This window comes from Tupaia chinensis, unplaced genomic scaffold (genome assembly GCF_000334495.1).
Source record: "Tupaia chinensis unplaced genomic scaffold, TupChi_1.0 Scaffold000231_1, whole genome shotgun sequence".
NCBI classification, from domain to species: Eukaryota; Metazoa; Chordata; class Mammalia; order Scandentia; family Tupaiidae; genus Tupaia; species Tupaia belangeri.
Genome location: NW_006159706.1, coordinates 2,962,920 through 2,984,820, shown reverse-complemented (window position 1 = coordinate 2,984,820; position 21,901 = coordinate 2,962,920). Strand labels below are relative to the sequence as shown.

Below are 21,901 nucleotides of genomic sequence, written 5' to 3'. Positions count from 1 at the left end.
CACGAACCTCTCAGGCATCTTTAATTAGTTCCCCCTCCGCTGTCTGCACGGCCCGCTGTGCAGACCACGGTTCAAGCACATATTACTCTGTTTCGCCAGCAGTGAAGTGCCCCAGGGCTAGGGTGGGCCCTGCAGGCCCAAAAGTAAATAAGAGACCACGGCTACCCTCAGGGGTTCGAGGCTTGTAAGGGAGAGAAATACACGTACAAGTCACTGTGATTCCACTATGAAACAGGATGCTCAGAGTACAATGGGGAATAATCTAAATTAGTTAAATAAATTATCTGTGTGATGGAACATTATACAGTTGCTTCCAAAGATGAAGGTGAGTTCTCTGTACTGATATGAGAACAATCCATGATTTCACACACACACACACACACACGCACACACGCACACAGACACTTATGTATGTATATGTGTGTATGTATATAAATATATATTTTTTCAAAAATAAACCAAACCATTAACAGTGACTATCAAAGGATAAGCTTTTCATCTCTAGTTTGCACACTTGGGAGTTATTAACACTTCTATAACAAGTGTGCATAATTGCAATACCATGATCTAATAAGAAGCACACACTGGGTCTCTGGCGCGTGTGCGCCTGGCACACACTCTGGGGTGATGAGTATCTTGTGTATGCTACTGAGCTGAGCTGACGGAGGGCTGGCAGTCCCTGGGTAGCTGGGTGGGGGCCCAAGAGGTCTGGTCACCAGAAAGACCAAGGCAGGATTCGAGGTTGGGACTTTCGGCCCCTCTTACCTCCCCATGGGGGAGTTGATCACCAACGGTCAATGATGCAATCAAGTATATCCATATAATGAAGCCTCCATAAAACCCAAAAGGACGGGGTCTGAGAGCTTCTGGATAGCTGAACACGTGGAGGTGCCTGGAGGGTGGTGTGCCCGGGCGGAGAGTAGCGGAGGCACCACCCCCCTCTCCACACACCTGTCTCTGTGCATCTCCCATCTGGCCGCCCATCTGTATCCTGGGTAACACTCTCTAGAGTAAAGGGGTGAATGTAAGTGGGGCCGCCCTGAGTTCTGTGAGCCGCTCTAGAAAAGTAATCGAACCCGAGGAGGGGGATCACGAGAACCCCAACTGATAGCCGGTCAGTCAGGGTCACAGGTCACAACCTAGGACTTGCAGTTGAGGCCAGGCTCATAGGACTGAGCCCTTAACCTGTAGGACCTGACGCCCTATTCAGGTAGGTGGTGTCAGATTGGACTTAATTAGAGGACACCCAGGCAGGGTCTGCTACTGATCCATCTGCTTGGCTTGTGGGGGAAAAGCCAGTGTCTGGAGTCAGGTGTGGATGAAGTGCGATCAGGGCAAACCCTGGCTTTTCCTAGCCTTAACAGTAATGTCCGGGCCCCGCCTGTTTGCCTGTTCCATAGCAAACTGAGCTGCAGGGCTGGGAGCCACAGTAATGATTAAACTCAACATTCATTTCTTATTCATCTAACAAGCATTTTGGAGCCCTGACTGGTGCCAGGCATTGCTCTGGGCACTAAGGACATAGTGAGTCCTGGGTAAGACCAAGTCTCTGTCCTCATGGAGCAGTCTGTAGGGAGAGACAGCTGTTAATTAAATAGCCACTGAGTAAGTCCGATGATTGTAGGCTGGAGTAATGAAGACAAGTAAACAAGGGGAGGGAGGGGAGAGGGGCTGGTGAGAGGAGGGGTACCCTGAAGAGGACGTCCGAGAACAGCCTCCCTGAAGGGGCAACGTATGACCCAAAACCCAAGGAGTGAGAGAGGATGAGTGTGCAAAGAACTGAGGGCACAGTGTCCAGGAGTAAGGAACAGCAAGTGCAAAGCACACACTAGCTTGGCGGCCTTGAGGAACAGGAAGGGTTTTGGGGAGCCAGAGTGTGGCAAGGGAGGGGAGATGGCAAGAGAGCAGCTCCTGGGTACACAGCCAGGGCACAGGCCACAGTGAGGATGGTGACCCTTACCCCAAGTGAGATGGGAGCCAGGGGACGGTTTTAAACACTAGTCTCCTAATACGACTTATCCTTTAGAAAGAACATCCTGACTCCCAAGTGAGTCAGGAGGCAAAATGAAAAGAGATGACTAAGTCAGAGACTATGGCGGGGGTCCAGCTGAAAAACGGCTGTGGCCTCGGCTAGCATCAAACCCAAAAGATGCGGGAACCAGCAGTTAGCGTAATGGCTATGTCGCTGGATTCCCACGTAGTCGACCGCGGTTCGTGACCCGGACCTGGTGGCTTAAAACTCACGCCAGGTGCATGTGCGTGCATGCCCAAGATCCCGAGAGGAGAATGGAGGAGAAGGGATTGCGGAGTGACCATCCCCCCTGGGGGGTGATTTCTCGCATTCTGTCTCTATGTCTCTCTGTCTGTCTGGCAAGCGCACACGCCCTATAGCGAAAACCTCTCAAAAAAAAAACAAAACAAACAAACAAAAAAACCCAAAAGATGCCATAGGTCTATGTGAAACGCACAACTAGAATGGCCAGGCAAACTAAGACAAAACACTGGGGCAGGCAGATATTTTGCAGGGCGGAAAGGGCGGGTGAGTGAGGGCCAAGAGGGCATGAGGCAATGGCAGTGAGGAGGTGGCATCTGAGCAGGGCCTTGGAATCATGCATCCAAGCATGTCAGGCGGCAGGAGGTGAGGGCGGGAAGGGGCGATCTAGCTGGAACTCATGGCCCAGAGGCCGTGGTGAAGGCCAAAGGTCTCTGAAGGCCTAGCTGTGTAGCAGAACAACCAAATGTTGAGGAGCAGACTGCTGAGGTTCAAATCCCAGCTCCCCGACTTCCTGAGTGACTGCTTTGTGCCTCAGTTTCCTCATCTGTAAAGCGGAGATAATATGAACCTGTGAGCGCGAAGTTCTCAGGAAGTGCCTGGCACACGTGGTCACACCACACAAAGGGCAGTTTGTGTTAGTGTCGTGGTTATTGCCCTAGTCACGCCAGGAGGGAAGTCACAGACGGAGTTGGTGCCAGGGCCTAAATCTTGGAGAAAGTGGCCTTTGGTAAGAATATGTGGGGTGCAAATAAAATAATTATTTAAAACGACAAAAAAAGAGCCAGCAGGTGGCGTGGTGGTTAAGGGCACTAGACTCCCACGTGATTGTGGTTGACAGCAGTTCGAGTCCTAGACCTGGCTGCTCACTTTGTCACTTTCTCTCTCTCTCACTCTGTCCTTCTCTGGTCAAATTACAATAAATAAATAAAGTTAAATAAAATAATTCTTATTAAAAAAATAGAATATGCGTGATGCAACATCTGCCCCAGACTCCTGGGGGCCCCTGAACAAGTCAGCCCACCCTCTTCTCCTGGTTCTCATCTATGAAGTGGAGAATCCGAGTGTAAGGAAGAGACAGGAGCGAACACGGTCTGTGAGCGCCTCCTTCTAGCGGGCGCCTGCCGGGAGGGCCAGCCTGGTGCAGGGAGAGGCCACATGGCTGCCTTGAGCCAAACCCCACCGACTATCATGTTTGAGAGGCAGCGAGTACCTGAAGACTGCTCTGCGGGCTATGGCAGAGCCAGCCCACCCGGCCTCCTTGCGAACACCCTCGTCCACACCGCCTGCAGGTCCTCACGGCCACCAAGCCCTCAAAGTGGCATCGCAAGGGGCCTCCATCTTCATAAAAGCAGCCAGGATAAGGTCTGAGCAATGCACCTGTTGCTGTACACAGGCACACACACGCGCGTGTATAAGCACACTATACACACATCCACATGGGCAAACGATCCTGGCATGCACATACATGAACACATCTATGTACATGCACACACAGGCCTTACATTCTCACAAGCGCACACATGTGTACCGGCTCCATGCCCATGCATGCTCACACAGCTCATTCACCAGCCTGCACACACATGGAAGCCCTTGTTCCTCCGTGAGCACACCCACCCTCAACTAGATAAACGCACATGTGCACGCCCCAGGCCCTGCTTCCTGCGAGCCAGTCGGGGGCAGAGTTGACCCTGGAGTCCCGAGGCCTCGGGGATTATGGGCTGTACACCCGAGAGGCAGAGGTACAGGAGAGGAAAGTGCAGCAGGGCTGGGCCGGGGGCTTGGATCTAACCCAGCTCTGCCCCTCACAGGAAGTGAGCCCTCAGTGACTCGGCCTAAGCTTCGGCCTCCTCATCCGCCCAGGGAAGGTGAGCAGGAGGCCGTTTCGGGGGAGGCTTCTCAGCTAGCACGCGGAAGTGCTCGGTGCAGAGCCGCAGTAACTGCTCGGCAGATACCAGCTGCTCGCTAGCGACCTCATCGGGACGTGTCCCAGTGAGCTCAGTTTGGAAATCACGACCGACAGTGGCTGCCTTTGGGATGGCCACACGAGGAGGGGGAACTGAGGAAGCAGAGGCGGTCCCTTCCACTGAAAGCCTGACTGGGGTGTCCAGGCTCTTCTGGGGGGTCAAGGGCCCAGGGGGTTTCCTGTCACTTGTCCCTCAGTCCCATGAAGGCCACTTGGCTGGAGCTCTCTGAGGAGACAGGGTCACCAGCCTCCATGACATATGGCCCCTTGCCTTTGCCAGCTGCCTGGGGGTGGACACCACAAGCTCAGCCCCACCAGCTGGGGGCATAGGTGGCCACACAGCCTGTGCTTAAGGACTTCCCCTGGGACCGGCAGATGGCACAATGGTTACATCACTGGACTCCCGCAAGGCCAACCACAGTTCAAGTCCTGGACCCGGTGGCTTGAAACTCATGCCTGGCAGTGGGACATGCCCAAAAGCCCAAGAGGAGAATGGAGGAGAAGGGATTGTGGCATGACCATCCCCCCTGGGGGGTGATTTCTCACTTTCTATTTCTCTGTCTCTCTGTCTTTCCGGTGAACACATGCACCCTAGAGCAAAAATCTCTCTTGAAAATAAACAAACAAACAAACATCAACGTCCCCTCAGCTGAGCATCCACACTTTCCATGTTGGTACTGTGTATACAGCTGGGCTACTGCCTCAGCTTCCCTCCCCTGACTCCCAGGACCAGGGCTCTCCATGACTCTCCATGCTGTTTGAAGAGACCTGCACACCTGTGTCTCTCTGCAGCTTTACTGCTGGTGGCAGAGGGTAGGCAGGTGGGGAGGTGGGCACGCACCCCCGCGTCTCTGTAACAGCTTACCACCCACTATCCATTCTCTGTTCTTCCATAATAACCAAACCCCTTAGCTGGGGACAGCATGGCCCAGGGTAAAGACCACATTTCCCAGCCTCCCCTGCAGCTAAGTGTGGCCATGTGAGAAGTTCTGGCTAAGGAGACACACACAGGTGTTGGGGGGACACTTCAGGGAACCTTAGACATGGCATGAAACCTTTGCCTTTTCTTCATTACCCTGTTCCATACTGTTGCCTGGAATGCAGATGTGACAGCTGGCACTCTAGCTGCCATTTTAGACCATGAAGACAAAGGCCATAGGAGATGAAGAGGAACAACCCTGAGGACTTCATGTGGCCAGCTTCTGATCACCCAGGGACTCCCTTGCACAATCAGGGCACTGCTGTCATGTGGCCAGCTTCTGATCACCCAGGGACTCCCTTGCACAATCAGGGCACGGGTGGGGGCTCGGAGTCTACTACTGGGCCCTGCACACCAAGACCTCTGGAGGCAGCATCCAATCAGACTGGCCTTCCCCATACCTGAGACTGGTCACCCGGCTTCTGCCACCCAGGATCTCAAACTCCCACAGCAGGAAGTAAATCCCCAACCCTGAGCCCAACTCACACACACCCACCTTGCCACCCCTATAGTCCCAGCATGCACTGGACCTCAGGAAGGGGTGAGGATCCTTAGGAACCCAGAAGGCCCTCCTCTGCCTGCCTCTCCCACTTCGCCAAACGCTCCAGGACCTCAGAGCTTTGCCACAGGATGCCTGGTTCCAGGGAGGCTGAAGGAGAAACCCCCAGGCTGTGGGAGGCGAGTGGGCAGGGAAGGTGCTTCCAGGGAGGGTAGGACTGGCACACCCGAGCTGGGCCACACTCACCTTTCTCTGACGCGGGGGCCAGGTCAATGAAGCTGCGACATTTCTCACCTTCAAAAAGAAAAAAAAAGGTTTTCAGAAGGCAGAAGGACATGTGGGCCCAGGTTCTTGCCTGCCCACCTTCTTGATCCATATTGTCAGGAACCCCACGTCCCAGGAGTGCAGGTGGCAGACCTGCCAGCTGCCACCTCCCAATCCAATCCACGTGGTCCTGTTACTCCCATTTCCTCTATGGTCCTTGGGCTCCTTTGCCCAGCCTCCGCCCCAGTCCAGGCTCCTCCCCACTGGCCTTCCCAGGCCTCCACTCTGACTTTGATCCAAGCTGCTCTCCACACTGCAGCCAGAGGGACAGTTTCAAACCAGGTAGCTCTGAGCTCTGGTCATAGCTAACCATGCACACGTACCCACAGGCACACTACTGCTTACACTCCTGCCTGAAGGAGAAAGCCCAGATTCCCAGGATGGGCCCCAGACTGGCTTCCTCGGCCTTCCGCACACAGCCCCAATCATGGCCCTCTCCCTTCCCTTCCCTCGGTCCCTTGTGCTCATACTCCCTCCCCCTGAGAGCCTTGCACATGCAGCTCCCCTGCCTGGAACATCCGTCCCCCATCATAACTCTCAAGTCACCTTGGCTGACTCGTGTGGGGCACCCAGTCACAGTGTGATTCTTGGATGTCTGTTTACTAATGCCTGTTTGCCCCCACTAGCTGCATTCTCCAGGAGGGCAGGGCCAGGTCTTCAGTGCACCCCCAGCTCCGTGAACGGCACCTCCGTCCTCGTAGGTGCTTGGGCCCAGAACCCTGGCTTCATCCTTGGTTTCACTCTTTCTTGGACCTGTGGCTCCAGCCTCCCAGTGTATCTAGGCCCAGTCCCTTCTCACCCCCTGGCCCACTCCAGCCCCTTCATCACCCACATGCATAGTCTCTGCACGGTCTTCCTGCTCCCGCCCTTGTCCACGCAGTGACTAGAGGTTCCGCTGTACCCGGAGGTAATGTCCCTGTCCACTCAGAACCTTTCCATGATTCCCAAGTCACTCAAGTCGGAGCCTGAGCCCTCGTAGTGGCCTGCGAGACCCGACGTGTTTTGTCTGCCCACGCCTCTCTGACCTCTTCTGTAATCTTGCCCTCACCCACTTCCCTCCAGCCACACTGGCCTCCTTGCTAATCTCTGTACACGCAGGGCGTGCTCCAACCTCAGGGCCTTGGCACTTGCTATGTCATCCACATGGAGCATTCTGCCCTAGAAAGCTGACTCGCTTACTTCAAATGTGATCCTTTTTCTCTTTAATCGATATCAAATTCCAACATCCCCTCAACACGCCACATCCCCCTTCCTGCTAGATTTCCTAGCACCTAGGGAGTGCCTGGGGCCTGGTGCATGTTCAATAAATATTTGCTGAAGGAGTATATGAATGAGCACATGAACCAATGGGCCCGTGGACAAATGCCTGGGTAAATGCCGTCCGTGGAAACCTTACGCCTATAAGAAGCTTCAGTTCTCCCGTTTCCCGAGGCACTGTCCTGGCCACCAAGGACACAGTGATGAGCAAGGCGCGCACAACCTCTAGACCCTTTCCCACGAAGAGAGGGCATGCGCACTGGCCCCTGCTCTCAAACACCCTTGGTTTGGCCTACGGTGACGAAGTGTAAAAAGCGAAGGAAAAGTGATGCCTACAAATCCAGATTTCTTGTTTTCGCTCAAAGAATCAGAAGATCTAGCCACACTGGGTCCACACTCACACAGCAGCAAGCCAGGGGCCGGGCAGATGTGCCCCCTTTGGATGGGGTACCCGCATGCCCTCTAGTTTGGCACAGCCCCGCTGTGCCTTGTGGTCTTACCCTAGCCTCATTGATACCACGCAGATGGACCTAGAGCCGCTAGTTCAGGTGACCTGCAGGGAGCATTTGCAGGCCCTGGCTTGAGGATTTTACTACTGATCTCAGCAAGGAGATAGATGAGGTCAAGGAACCAAATGGAATGGGTTGCAGGGAAAGAAAAGGTGGAAATCTGCAACAGCCTGAACTCTGAGTCTGCTCGAAGCTTCCAAAGTGCCCAGGTTGGTCCCTACAAGCTGTGTGGGCTCCTGAGCTTCCGGCCAGCTCTACATACATACAAAGGCCAGTGGGGAGCAATGGTGGGAGACTGGCCGAGAAGGAAGGCAGAGGCCAGGGCACAAAGGGCCTTGAGGGTCGAGCCCAGGAGCTGCCGCCTCTTTCCTAAGTCACTCCTTCCAGAAACCATGTTTCCAAGTCTTCATATGGACAAGTTGCATTTTTGGGGAGTTTTATTGTTTGTTTTTTAGAGAGAGATGTTTTTCTATAGGGTGCATGAGCTCACCAGAGGGAAAGACAGAAAGCAAGAATTCACCCCCATCCCTTCTCCTCCATTCTCCTCTTGGGATTTTGGGCATGAATGAACACACATCTGGTGTGTTTTAAGCTCTCGGGTCCAGGACTCGAACCACGATCAACTTCGTGGGAGTCCAGCGACATAACCATTACACCATTTTCTGGTCCCCACGTTGACAAGTTTTCATTTCTCTTGGGTCTATACCTCAGAGGAAGTCAGGCAGCAATGCTGTTTAGTCTTTTGAGGGACCATTAAACTATTTAAAGCTTTGAAGTCCAAGAGTTTATGTTTTAACCAAGATCGATTTATCTATTTTTTCTTTTGTTGCTTGTGTTTTCGATGTTATATCTAAAAGGCTTTGCCTACCCAAGATCATGATGATTTACTATTATTCTTTCTCCTAAGAGTTTTGTAATTTTCACTTTTCCATTTAGGTCTCTTATTCACTTAAAGTTGATTTATGTGTATGGTACACAAAAGGGGCCTGACTTCACCTTTTATTTTTTAATTTTATCCTTTTTTAATGTGGATATCTAGCTGTCCCTGCACCATTGCTGAAAAACTATTCTTTTTCCCATCAATTGTCTTAGTATTCTTGTCAAAAAGTAATTGACATAGAAGGGGAAGGTCTAACATTGGCACAGCGGTAAAATGCAACCCTCTGTTTAGCTACCCTACATGGGACTCATATCTGGAGACCTCTCTGAATTCGCTGGGCATACACATACCCATGACTCAGGGCTGGCTGAAGCAGGGGGTGGATCACTGCATCAAGATCTTGTTGGGAGTGCTCTGTGTGTGTGTCTGTTTCTCTCATTCATATAAGAAGTAAATTAATAATTTGCTTTTTTTAAAAGCTGACAGGACCAGCAGATGGCATAATGGTTACATCACTGGACTCTCACATGGTTGACTGTGGTTCGAGTCCCAGACCCAGCTTAAAACTCATGCTGGGAGTGTGTGCATGAATGCCCAAAATCTCGAGAGGAGAACGGAAGAGAAGGAATTGCAGTGTGACCATCCTCTGGGGGATGATTTCTCACTTTCTGTCTCTTTGTCTCTCTCTGTCTCCCTAGTGAGCACATGTACCTATAGCAAAAATCTCTTTCTCAAAAAAAAAAAAAGAAAGAAAGAAAGAAAAAAAAAACCTGACTATAAGTGTGAAGAGTTTATTTTATACTCTTAATTCTATTCCATTGATCTATATGTTTATCCTTATACCAGTATTATATTCTCTTGATTACTATACCTTAGCAGTAGATTTTTTTCGGGGGGGGGGGTTGCTATAGGGCACGTGTGCTCACCAGAAAGACAGAGAGAGACAGAAAGACAGAAAGTGAGAAACCATCCCCCCAGGGAGGATGGCCACACCGCAATCCTTTCTCCTCCATCTCCTCTCGGGATCTTGGGCATGTATGTACATGTGCCGGGCGTGAGTTTAAGCTACTGGGTCTGGGACTCAAACCGCAGTCAATTACATGGGAGTCCAATGACATAGCTATTACGCCAACTGCTGGTCTCTAGCAATAAACTTTTAAACTGAGAAATATGAGTTTTCCAACTTTGACCTTCATTTTTAAGATTGTCTTGGGGCTGGCCCCATAACGCAGCAGTTAGATGCTATGCAGAGAAAATTGATCCTGCATGGCCAATCCATATTTAAGGCCCAGCTCACAAAACATACCAGGCACAGAATTGGATCTTCTCTCTCTTTCTCACATGTGTGTATACTTTTCTAGACTTTTTTTTTTTTTTAAGATTGTTTTGGTTATTCTGTGTTTTGCATTTCTATTGAATTTTAGGATCAACTTGTCAATTTCTGCAAAAAAGAAAGTTGGGATTTCCATAGACATTGTAATGAATCAGTAGCTCAACTTAAGACATATTGCTATCTTGGGACCAGCAGTTGGTGTAGTGGCTATGTCACTGGACTCTCATGTAGTTGACCATGGTTCGAGTCCCAGAGCCAGTGACTTAAACTCACACCAGGCACGTGTGTGTGCATGCCCAAGATCCTGAGAGGAGAATGGAGGAGAGGGGATTGTGGTGTGGCCATCACCCCTGGAGAGTGATTTCTCGCTTCCTGTCTCTCTGTCTTTCTCTGTCTTTCTGGCAAGCACACGCGCCCTATAAAAAAATAAATAAAATAAAGAGAAGAAGAAGGAAATAAAAGAGGAAGTATTGCTATCTTAGCTATTAAATCCTTCAATCCATGAACATAGGCTGTCTTTCCTTTTACTTTGATCTACTTTAATTTCTTTCAACAATGTCTTGTAGTTTTCAGAGTATAGGTTTTGCACTTCTTTTGTTAACTTTATTCCTAAGTATTTTATTCTTTTAAATAAAATAAAGAGAAGAAGAAGGAAATAAAAGAGGAAGTATTGCTATCTTAGCTATTAAATCCTTCAATCCATGAACATAGGCTGTCTTTCCTTTTACTTTGATCTACTTTAATTTCTTTCAACAATGTCTTGTAGTTTTCAGAGTATAGGTTTTGCACTTCTTTTGTTAACTTTATTCCTAAGTATTTTATTCTTTTTAATGCTGTATTATAAACAAAACTGTTTTCTTAATTTCATTCTTGTTCTACTGTATAGAAATATAAATTTTAGTATATTTATCTGAATCCTGTCCTTTTTATAAATTAATTTATTAGTTCTATTAGTTTTTAGTAGGCTCTTAGGATTTGCTATATACAAGATCATGTCATCTGCAAAAAGAAATCATCCTTTTTAAAAATAATTATTCATTTAATTTTGTTTGTTATTATTTTTTTTAATTTGACCAGAGACAGAGAGAGACCGGTACCTCAAGCACCATGCCACCTGCCAGCTCCCAGAAATAGTCTTACTTTTTCTTTTCTAATCTAAATCTATCTTATTTTTTTGCCTAATTACTCTGACTAAAATATCCACTATAATGTCGAATAGAGGTGGCAAGAGCAGACAGCCTTATCTTATTATCCACCTCAGGGGGAAGCATTCATTCTAATACCCTTAAGTTTATTGTTAACTGTGGGATTTTTGCATGTACTCTTTATCAGGTTGAGAAAGTTCCCTCATATTCCTAGTTCATGGAGTGGTCTCATTGCATGAAAGGGTATTTGCCTATTCTTTATCCACAGCTACTTGGTATGTACCTCTGAGAATTCTCCTTTTAGAAAGAAACAAAGTTCAGAAGGTTCTGAAATTTTAGTTACTTGCCCAAGACCACACAGCCAGTAAGTGACAGAACAAAATTCAACCCAGATCCTCAGACTCCAAACCCCATGCTCTAAAATCTTCTCCGCCATCTATCCCCACATGCTATGTTAGGGTATCCTACTGCAGCCAGCTGTTCCCACTGTGTAGAACTGCTGCATTCTGAAAGCAATCCCTGGGAACGTATCTGTGCTGACAGGAGCAATGCATGAGGTGCTAAATAAATGGCTCTCATGCTTCTTTTCTTACTATATGGACAAGGCTGAACACAAGACATTTTAGCAGAGATGGTCAAACTTGACCCACACTGTTTATGCAGGGCCAGGCTGAGGTTTAAGGAAAACTCATAGAGAAGACTGGAAGAAGACAAGGCACTTGAATGGTCAAAAGTCTGACAACTGATATCTAAACAGAAAAGGGATTTTTTTTCTCCCTTGAAACCCTTAGTCTCCATGATAAAGCATTCGTTAAGCATTAATGAGAAAAACATCAAACTGCACTAGATTGACTTACTGCTTTTAGAAGCGACCCTTAACACATTAACATCATTGTGTCAATTATTATCAAGCTCATATGTTTAATTAAGGAATTTATTTTGGGCATAAAACTGAAGACAAATGCAATTATCTCTCAACACACACTTGGGACTGAGACTTGACAATTAAAGCTGTGGCATGTTACCGCCACCTGATGGCAGCATACCGTTCACGAACCATGACACTTGAGACGTGGAAGGATGGATCCTAAAGGTCATCTAGTGTAAGTATGTCTCAGTTCTGGGAAGCCCAGACCCCAACCATAGATACTTGGATTTAATTGGTTTGAGTAGGGCTTACACACATTAAAACCTAGGGTTTTACCCCAGGCATAGATACTTGGATTTAATTGGTTTGAGTGTGGCCTACACATCAGTAGGGTTTTACCTCAGGCAATTTCAATGTTCACCCAGGAAAAGAATCACATACAAGAGGATTTATATAAAATGTATTTTGCCCTTTTTTATTTTTTTAAAGTTTATTCATCTATTTCCTCTATGGAGAGAGAGAGAAAGAGAGAGACAAACATCCCCAACAGGGTCCCCATGCCATGATCCTCCTCCAGCCCCAGCCATCCTGAATCACATACCCATCACACTCAGGGAGGTCCCAGGACATGAACCCAAGACCCTTCTGATATGGTCCATCTGCATCACTGCTGCACCAATGCTTGCCCCCCCAAAAGTATTTCTAACATTGGAAAAATAATAGAGCCAGCTTTGTGACAGCCCACGCTGCTGCACCGGGCACACCTTCCATATGCAGCACATGTGGGGCAGGACAGCACAGTGGCCAAGGGCTAAGCCCCAGAGTCACTAGTGCTGAATCTGAATACTGGCTATGCTGCTTCCTGCCACATGAGTCCCAGTTTCTAGGTCTTGATTTCCTGCTTGGTGAAAGAAGCCTAGCACCTTCAGGGGTCTCGTGAAGACCCAACATGGACCAAAGAGGTTAGACACAGTGCCTGGAATAGGTAGGTGCTTAGAAGATGGAGACCACCATCATCATCCCTCTCTCCCACATGTGAGTCAGAAGACACATGGGACATTGTCTTTGTAGTCCAATAGAGGGAGACAAGAGTGACACATGGAACACCATCAGACCTAGCATAAAGAGGTGGCAGTGTTGCACACTAGGTCAGAGCAGGGAATCTAGAGTCAAACCTGTCTGGGCTCAGCCTGGCTCCATCACTTATTAGATCATTTTGGTGCCTCTGTTCCCCTGCTTATAAAAAGTGAAAAGCACAAGGTCCAGTGTTTCTACAGTGCACACTGCAGGCTGGATCAGTAGGGCTTGATGCCAGCCACTAGGTGGTAGAGCTGGGATGACTTAGTGGGCAGGAGTCCTGACCACACAGGGATGCTGTGGGCTCCTTGATGGCCTCCTGCCTGGGCCTGGCCCTGTGCCTTCCATAATCTCCCCCATATCCATGCACACTGCCTGGTAACTGCCCATTTCTGTACCTTAGAGATGCCCCTTCTCCCACCACTTCATCCCTGTCCAATGCTCTTTGACCTACTAAGGTAGAGAAGGTGAATGGGAGTTCCTAAAAGCCACTGTATTGCCAGGTCATCTTGCTCCAGAAGGGGACAACAGAGGGACTTTGTGCAAGAGGGAGGCCCCAGGGGTTTCAAGGGAGTTATGGTTTAGGGATCCATAAGCAGCAGGACCTCCATAGCACTCTAAAGGGGATATCAAGATCTTAAAAAAAAATAGCCTGGAAAGATTGGTTTGGGGTCACAGGTCACAGGCTCAGCATTTTGCACCTCAGTGAGGGTCCCACAGCCCCCGATGGGTCCATAAAACCAACAGCAATGAGAAGGGAAAGGACAGGCAAAGATCAGAGGTTCTCCATAAAGTTCTGAACACTTCCTGCAAACCAGGGATGGAAGGGAACCTCGATTATGTAGAGACTGACCTTCTCACTACCCTGGAGAGAGAAGCTGAATCCTATTCTGCTGTGTCTAGAGATATATTCATGGGGCACTCCTTGCAGAAGTGAGTGTGCATATCACACCCACCACAGCCTTAAAGGAAAACCTGCTGTAGGAGAGCTTCATTACTGTACCTTGTCCCAAGGCCAGGGCCCCCAAATGGGACTGAGATCCAACTGCAATGCAAGGTCACCAGCTCAAGCCCTCAATGGCCTTCAGTGGTGATGAGGTGAGCTGGGGCAGGGAGACCTGTCTATATGGAGATGAACTGATATGCAGATCGGGTAGTCCAGTCAAGGTCCTGGCAGGAACAGATGGTGCCCTCCAGGGGGCTCAGGAAGACCGCTGAGTGAAGGGACTATTTATAGAACTGTGGACAGGACCGAGAGGCCAGGACAGTGGGGAGCCCTCACCACCTGAGGTCTAATGAAGCCTGTAAGAGTTGAAGCCATTGACCTGCCAGGAGCTGCAGCCACATACGAGCATCAGAACCTGAAATTCTCGGATGGACCCAAGAATCTGCCTCTCCAGCAAGATCTCAGAGGATGCTGATGCAGTTGGCCTAAGGCCCTCATCTGGAGAACCAGTCCCTAGAGGAATGAAGTCAATGTTTCAGTGGGGAGAGAAGATTTAAACACCCCTAGATGAAGTCAATGTTTCAGTGGGGAGAGAAGATAGCAAGCAGCAATATCTGGGGGTGGAAGGGGATTAATTTTGATCCCTAAAAGTAAACTTGTTTTTGTTTTGGCCAGGAGAGAAGGGTACCCTGACCTCTGCCCTTCCACACTGATTTCCTGTGGGTGCCTCCCTTTGGCCAAAACCAATGAGAAGACAGAAGGCACCAGAGACCAGGCAATTCTTCCCATACAGTGTCTCCCAAGGCACAGAGAAGGGCAGGGGACAGATGCAGAGGGGTGGATAAGAACAGCTAGCACATCACCCTCCCTAAGATGGTCTACACACTTTGCTTCTCCTCCTCACCCTGCTTCGTTTTCCTTCCACCTCACTTACCATGATCCCAATGTGAAATTGCCTTATTTGAGCATTTGTTCACCTGTTTGTTGTCTGAGTCCTCCACAGACTGTGCAGTGGGCTTGCCTTTGCCCTTGGGCTCTGTTTACATAGAAATACAAGTGGACTGGGTCATATTCCAGACCAGGCTGGAGGCTGCAGGCCCTGAGACCATGCAGAATTCACCTCTCTTTCTTGCTCTCTCTCTTTCCCCTCTTCTTCTCTTTCCTTCAGAACCCTAGGAATCAAAATTACAAAGCAGTAATTACAAAATTACAAAGGTCTCTGGTGCCTTCTGTCTTCTCATTGGTTTTGGCCAAAGGGAGGCACCCACAGGAAATCAGTGTGGAAGGGCAGAGGTCAGGATACCCTTCTCTCCTGGCCAAAACAAAAACAAGTTTACTTTTAGGGATCAAAATTAATTTAAACACCCCTAGATGAAGTCAATGTTTCAGTGGGGAGAGAAGATAGCAAGCAGCAATATCTGGGGGTGGAAGGGGATTAATTTTGATCCCTAAAAGTAAACTTGTTTTTGTTTTTATTTTGGGGTTTTTGGAGAGACATTTTGCTATAGGGAGAAACCACTCTCTCCCCGGGGAGAATGGTGATCCCACAGTCCCTTCTCCTCCAGTCTTCTTTAGGATTTTGGGTATGTATGCACATGCAGTTGGTATAAGTTTCAAGCCACCAGGTCCAGGATTCAAACCACAGTCAACCACATGAGAGCCCAGCACCTTAACCACTACACCACCTGCTGGTCCCACAGGTATCCTTGTCTTAAGTTACCATTGCTGGTGTTTTATATGTATGCATCTGCATTCCAGCAACACTTACTGAGCCAGCACTGTTCTGGGTGTTGGGGAGACAGCAGCGAACCAGACGAAATCCCTGCCAGCACGGAGCCTCCGTCCTAATGTTAAAGCACATGTATGAACAACTGTCTGGAATTATCCAAGCCAAAGGAGAGTTTGCTGGCTCTTCTAAACAATAACCAGACGACATCTCTGCAACATGGAGGTCACACATTTTTTTTTTTTGGCTGGAGGCTGCAGGCCCTGAGACCATGCAGAATTCACCTCTCTTTCTTGCTCTCTCTCTTTCCCCTCTTCTTCTCTTTCCTTCAGAACCCTAGGAATCAAAATTACAAAGCAGTAATTACAAAATTACAAAGGTCTCTGGTGCCTTCTGTCTTCTCATTGGTTTTGGCCAAAGGGAGGCACCCACAGGAAATCAGTGTGGAAGGGCAGAGGTCAGGATACCCTTCTCTCCTGGCCAAAACAAAAACAAGTTTACTTTTAGGGATCAAAATTAATCCCCTTCCACCCCCAGATATTGCTGCTTGCTATCTTCTCTCCCCACTGAAACATTGACTTCATCTAGGGGTGTTTAAATTAATTTTGATCCCTAAAAGTAAACTTGTTTTTGTTTTTATTTTGGGGTTTTTGGAGAGACATTTTGCTATAGGGAGAAACCACTCTCTCCCCGGGGAGAATGGTGATCCCACAGTCCCTTCTCCTCCAGTCTTCTTTAGGATTTTGGGTATGTATGCACATGCAGTTGGTATAAGTTTCAAGCCACCAGGTCCAGGATTCAAACCACAGTCAACCACATGAGAGCCCAGCACCTTAACCACTACACCACCTGCTGGTCCCACAGGTATCCTTGTCTTAAGTTACCATTGCTGGTGTTTTATATGTATGCATCTGCATTCCAGCAACACTTACTGAGCCAGCACTGTTCTGGGTGTTGGGGAGACAGCAGCGAACCAGACGAAATCCCTGCCAGCACGGAGCCTCCGTCCTAATGTTAAAGCACATGTATGAACAACTGTCTGGAATTATCCAAGCCAAAGGAGAGTTTGCTGGCTCTTCTAAACAATAACCAGACAACATCTCTGCAACATGGAGGTCACACATTTTTTTTTTTTTGAGAGAGAGATTTTCACTGTAGGGCGCGTGCGCTCGCCAGACAGAGAGAGACATAGAGACAGAAAGCGAGAAATCACCCCCCAGGGGGGATGGTCACACCGCAATCCCTTCTCCTCCATTCTCCTCTCGGGATCTTGGGCACGCACGCACACATGCCCGGCATGAGTTTTAAGCCACCGGGTCCGGGATGCGAACCGCGGTCGACTACGTGGGAGTTCAGCGACATAGCCATTATGCTAACTGCTGGTTCCCGAGGTCACACATTTTCAGCAACAAGCCTCATGACCACGAGTGTCTCATCAGCTATGGTGCCCCCAAAGCCTGAAGCCATGGTCAGTGCTGCAGACGTGACTGTGCAACGAATAAACAGTGCTACGCAACAGCCTTTATCAAGAATTCCATTAGGCAGGGGGAAACCTGCGGGTCGGAAGGTGTGGCCACCACCACACCTGTAGGCAAAGGTGAGATGGCAAGTTGAGACTTAAGGCCAATCTAGGAGGGAAGAGGCAAACAAAGGCGGCACCTACGCTACCCAGGGCAGAGGTGGTGGTCCCCAGGGTGGCCGTTGGGCAGCCCTTTAAGCTTCACATGTGCCACAGAGTTCTCAGATCTGTGCACTAGCCTTCACCCCAGACCTCCTTTTCTGCTGCTTCGCTGCCATGGGTTCTGATGTACTTTCCGACCTTGTCCCGCCTCCACACCTTGATTCCTTAATCCCAACCTTCTTTCCTCCATTTCTCCATGTTGGAACCATCCACAGCCTTCAAGATCAGTGTCCCTCCCACTCTCCTGCCATGAAGTCTGTCTTATTCACAAACTATATGCCCCACCCCAAAAGATGTCTCCCCACTGTGAAATTCCACAGGGTTTTATCATGATCTCTCTCACCACGTTGTTGCAGTCTACCTTGAACATGGCCAAACCCCCTTCTTGGACTCTTGGGGCTGTAAGTGGCAGACCACAACATCCACTGGTGGACACTCAAGTCTGTCATGTTGCCTCAGACCCAGGATCCGATGACCCAAGGGCCGTCCAGGGCAAGCACCATGCAGAGGACTCGCCATCAACACGACTGTATGAGGTCAGGGTCCCTCCCCATCCTTCAGGTGAGGAAACTGAGGCTCGCAGAGATGAAGAGACCTCCCCCAGGTTACACAGCCAGGAAGCAGCAGAATCAGGACCTGACCCAGGTCTGTCTTTCCAAAGTTCTGTCCATGATGGAGGGGACTGACGCGTCCGGAAGTCAGGTGGGGACCCAGGCATTCATGCCAGCCCAAGCAGTCTCTGATGTTTATTTTTAAAATATCTTTAGGTTTACTCATTCATATTCTCCATAAATGAGAGAGAGAGTGTGAACTCGCAACAGGGCTGTACTGCCACCATTCACCCCAGCTCTACCTCTGGCCTGGTCCTGGGCACACGACCACCCAGTGTACTTGGAGCAATCTCCGGATGCAAACCTGGGGCCTGCCCGCGTGGGTCAGCTCACAGACCATCCCGTCTCTCTTAAACATTTTATTATGGGAAATTTCCATCTTCTGCAAAAGCAGAGAGGAGTCCAAAAGGCCCAGGGTGTCACTCACCCCGGCTCAGTAACTGTCAACCTACGGCCAGTCTTGTCTCATCCATACCCCGCCCCCACACACACCAGGGGGTTATTTTGAAACAAATCACAGAAGTGAATCCAAAACCTCTTTCTGAAGGACTTACTCATCTGCTCAGGAAAGACAAATGGAAGGTCACTGCTTCCTAGACCTGTGGCATCACCTTACGGACTGCCGGCTTTTTGCAGTGTGGGAATAAATCACACCGTCCAAGAGGCCCTGACCTCCCCTCACTGCCCATTGTCTCCAGGATCCTGGCCACGCTGGGGCCACAGACGGGCACGCACAAATTGCCCTCCTTGCCGTGGCCCGAACGTATCCACGGGCACTCAGGGAGAACTTGGCACAGACCCTGGGCAGAAATGAGGTTTCCAGGAATCCAGCACAGATCTGACAGGCCGGGACACAGCTGCCTCACTCCCACACGTCACTCGGTCCTCGTTCCAGGAATGACAGCTCGTGGTCTCCCCCTTCCAGGTCTGGTCTAATTGAAAAAGAAGCTCGTGTGTGGAGGTGGGAGAGGGAGGCAGGGTGTACCAGGGTCAACAGGAACAGACAGGGTGTGCTCTCTGGTTAAAAGCTTGGGAGCTGGCTCACACAGCCCAGAGTTCGAATCCCAGGTTTACTATCCACTAGCCTGGGGCTGAGGGTAAACAGTGGCTTTTAGGGAACCAGGCGATAGCTCAGCAGTAGCAGGGCACTATGTGGGACTGACCCACTTGGGAGGCTCCAATTCAAGTCTCCGAATTTGCCCTCACTGGGTGTGTCAGGGGTACACTCATGATCCAGAGCTAGCTGAGGTGGCATGAAGACTGGGTTGGGGCTACCTGTCTGTCTCTGTCTCTCTCACTCATAGAAGACAGACAAGAATAAACATTGAAGAAATATAATACATTTTACTGCAGCAGTAAAATGCAACATGCTAAGAGGCTGAACCACGTGGGAAGGTTCTAGGTTTGTGTCCAGAGATCTCCCTGAACAACCTGGCCAGGTAAGACCCTATTTGGAGTCCTGTCTCTCTGTCTCTGTCTCTGTGTCTCTCTCACGCATGGAAGAAATAAATAAACTTTACACATAAGTAGTTTCACATTTGTGTGGCTGGGTTTTGGGGAGGTTTTGTTTTGTTTTTGCCAGGAAAGGCTGATCGGTCCGGCCTCAGGGGATTGCTGTACAAGCCAAATGAGGTAATGGGTACAAAACACGATGTCTCCGGTTAGGATTGAAATCAGGCAGCATCTGCAAAAGCATCAGCTCCATGTTTTGACATTCACACCCCCAATGTCATTTGTCACAGGTCTTGAGGCTCCTTGCGGGGGAGGGGTGCTCTAAGGCAAAGGGCTCAGAAGCCACAAGATGTGAGTTCAAATCCATCCTCCCCGTTTTCCTTGCCATGTGACCTTGGCTTCACCTCTCCAAGCCTTTTCCTCACCTGCCACATGGGAACCCCAGGGGTACCTTCCGCACTTGCAAAAAGAATTCAAACTGAAAAGCGCGTGTGAAAACGTCTGCCCTATGCTGGGCCCCACACGTCTTTTTAAATGCCTTCCCTGGGTCCTAGGTTAGAGGCATGGCTCTCTCCTCCCGGGGAAAGCGAGGAGCCTACCCAAGTCAGAGCAGGAGGCTGAAACTCCGAAACCTCAGCCGGAGCAGGTGCAGGGGACCAGCCAAGGCCACAGGCAGATTGGAGGGAGGGGACCAGAGGCAGATGCCCGGTGCTGGCAGAAGGTGTGTGGAGTTCTGAGGGTCGGCCAAGTCACCCTCGGAGTGGACACACACGAGCCCAGGTCTTGCTTGGCAGTGGAGAGGCAGGAAGCGAGGGGGAAGGGCACAGGGAGCCCAGCGTCCTTGGACGGGTCCCCAGATCCTGGTCTGAGGATCGTGACTTGATGCCATACCCCACCAGATGGTGTAGCTGAGGTTTCTGTGGAGTGGGAGGGGGTGCAGAGAGGCTGGGGAAGGGCAGGGCAACAGAGCGAGCGCCTCACACAGTCAGCCAACAAGTAACGTTCGCGGACGCACGGGGCTGGGAGGGTCTTCCAAAAGTTCATTGAAAATGCATATTATGAAAAAACAGCGCCTGGATTCCAAAACTGTTTTTGCGCCAAAATAAAGCCGTACTCTCGCTCCAGTTTTCCACGGGCATTTTGAAGTCACTGTGTATGCCTTGATCTTAGCCCTCACATGTATCGGTTCACTGGTCTCCCCAACAGCCCAAGGAAGCAGGTCCTACTGCCACCCCCACTTTACAGAGGAAGACACTGAGGTACGGGAAACCCGAGCGTCTAACACCACCCAGCTAGTGGCAAATCAAGGCAGGTCAGCACCGAGCCCCAGTTTGGGTCACTACGCGTACTGCCTCTTAGCAGAGCAGGCAGGTTCTAGAGAAATCCATTCTTCCTAAGAGAAGCCCCCACGACCCTCCAAAGGGCATTCCATAGCAGCCAGAGAAACCAGCAGCCCTAGATGTGACTGCCAAGGGAGACGCCTAGCCCAGGGGGCCCAAATCCAGCTGCTTCTGAGTCTGAGTCTGGTTCTGGGACCAGAATCCAGGGGGATCCCCCCCCAACTCCTCGCTATAGGAGGTGCTCTGGACTCGCTAGGAGGACAGAGAACAATGGGTCTCAGACCCCCAGGCATGTGACTGATGAGAAGCAATCGTTGATTGTGTGACAAGGGCAAAAGTCCCTGTGCCTTCACTGGCTGGATTCAAGGAATTCGGCCCCAGGAGCCAGGAGAGAAGAAAGATGCCAGCAGAGCTTGCGTGAAGCTTCTCCTCTCACTCTGCGGGCTGGCAGCGGAGCCTTGGCAAGCGCCTCCTTGGAATTCTCTGGAGGCTTCTGCCAGTTCAACTGACAGGGCAGCAGATGGCACACACTTATCTGCTGATGATATTTTGATTTATTTATCTCTTACAGATGGTACCATGCCTTGATTTCTGGCAGGAGTCCAAAAGTGGGTCAACTTTCTGGGGATAATTGCTTTTACAAGTGGATGAAATACTAGAGACCAAAACCACGCCTGGCATCATGACCGCCTGGCTGGGGCCCCTAAACACACTTGCTTGGGCATTTGGGGCTCTGTGAGCAAGCGAAGGGAAGAACTTGTTCTAAATCACTTTAAAGCTGAAAGAACCCAAATGCCTACGTAAGATAACATCACAGGGCCGCTCCATGGCGCAGTGGTGAGCACTGCTCAAGAGAAGCTGGATTCCACGCAGTGACCACAGTTTGAATCCCCAGCCTGGTCAGCCTGAAACACTCCAGGCACACGCACAAATGCCCAGGATCTAAGAGGTTGGAGGATTGGAGGAACAGGATCATGGCATGACCAGACCTTGTGGAGAATGCTCCTCTCTCTCTCTCTCTTGCATTTGTATACGC

At 49.8% G+C, this 21,901-nt stretch overlaps 1 protein-coding gene across 1 annotated transcript in view; it reads right to left on the bottom strand.

The window, feature by feature from the left end:
• GSG1L (GSG1 like) overlaps nucleotides 1–6,132 on the bottom strand; it is a 166,928-nt gene extending 160,796 nt beyond the window's left edge. Inside the window, 1 exon segment of the mRNA XM_006172132.3 lies at nucleotides 5,963–6,132. Coding sequence (XP_006172194.1) covers nucleotides 5,963–6,092 — 130 coding nt within the window. The 5' untranslated portion in view covers nucleotides 6,093–6,132.
• Nucleotides 6,133–21,901: the final 15,769 nt, after the last annotated feature.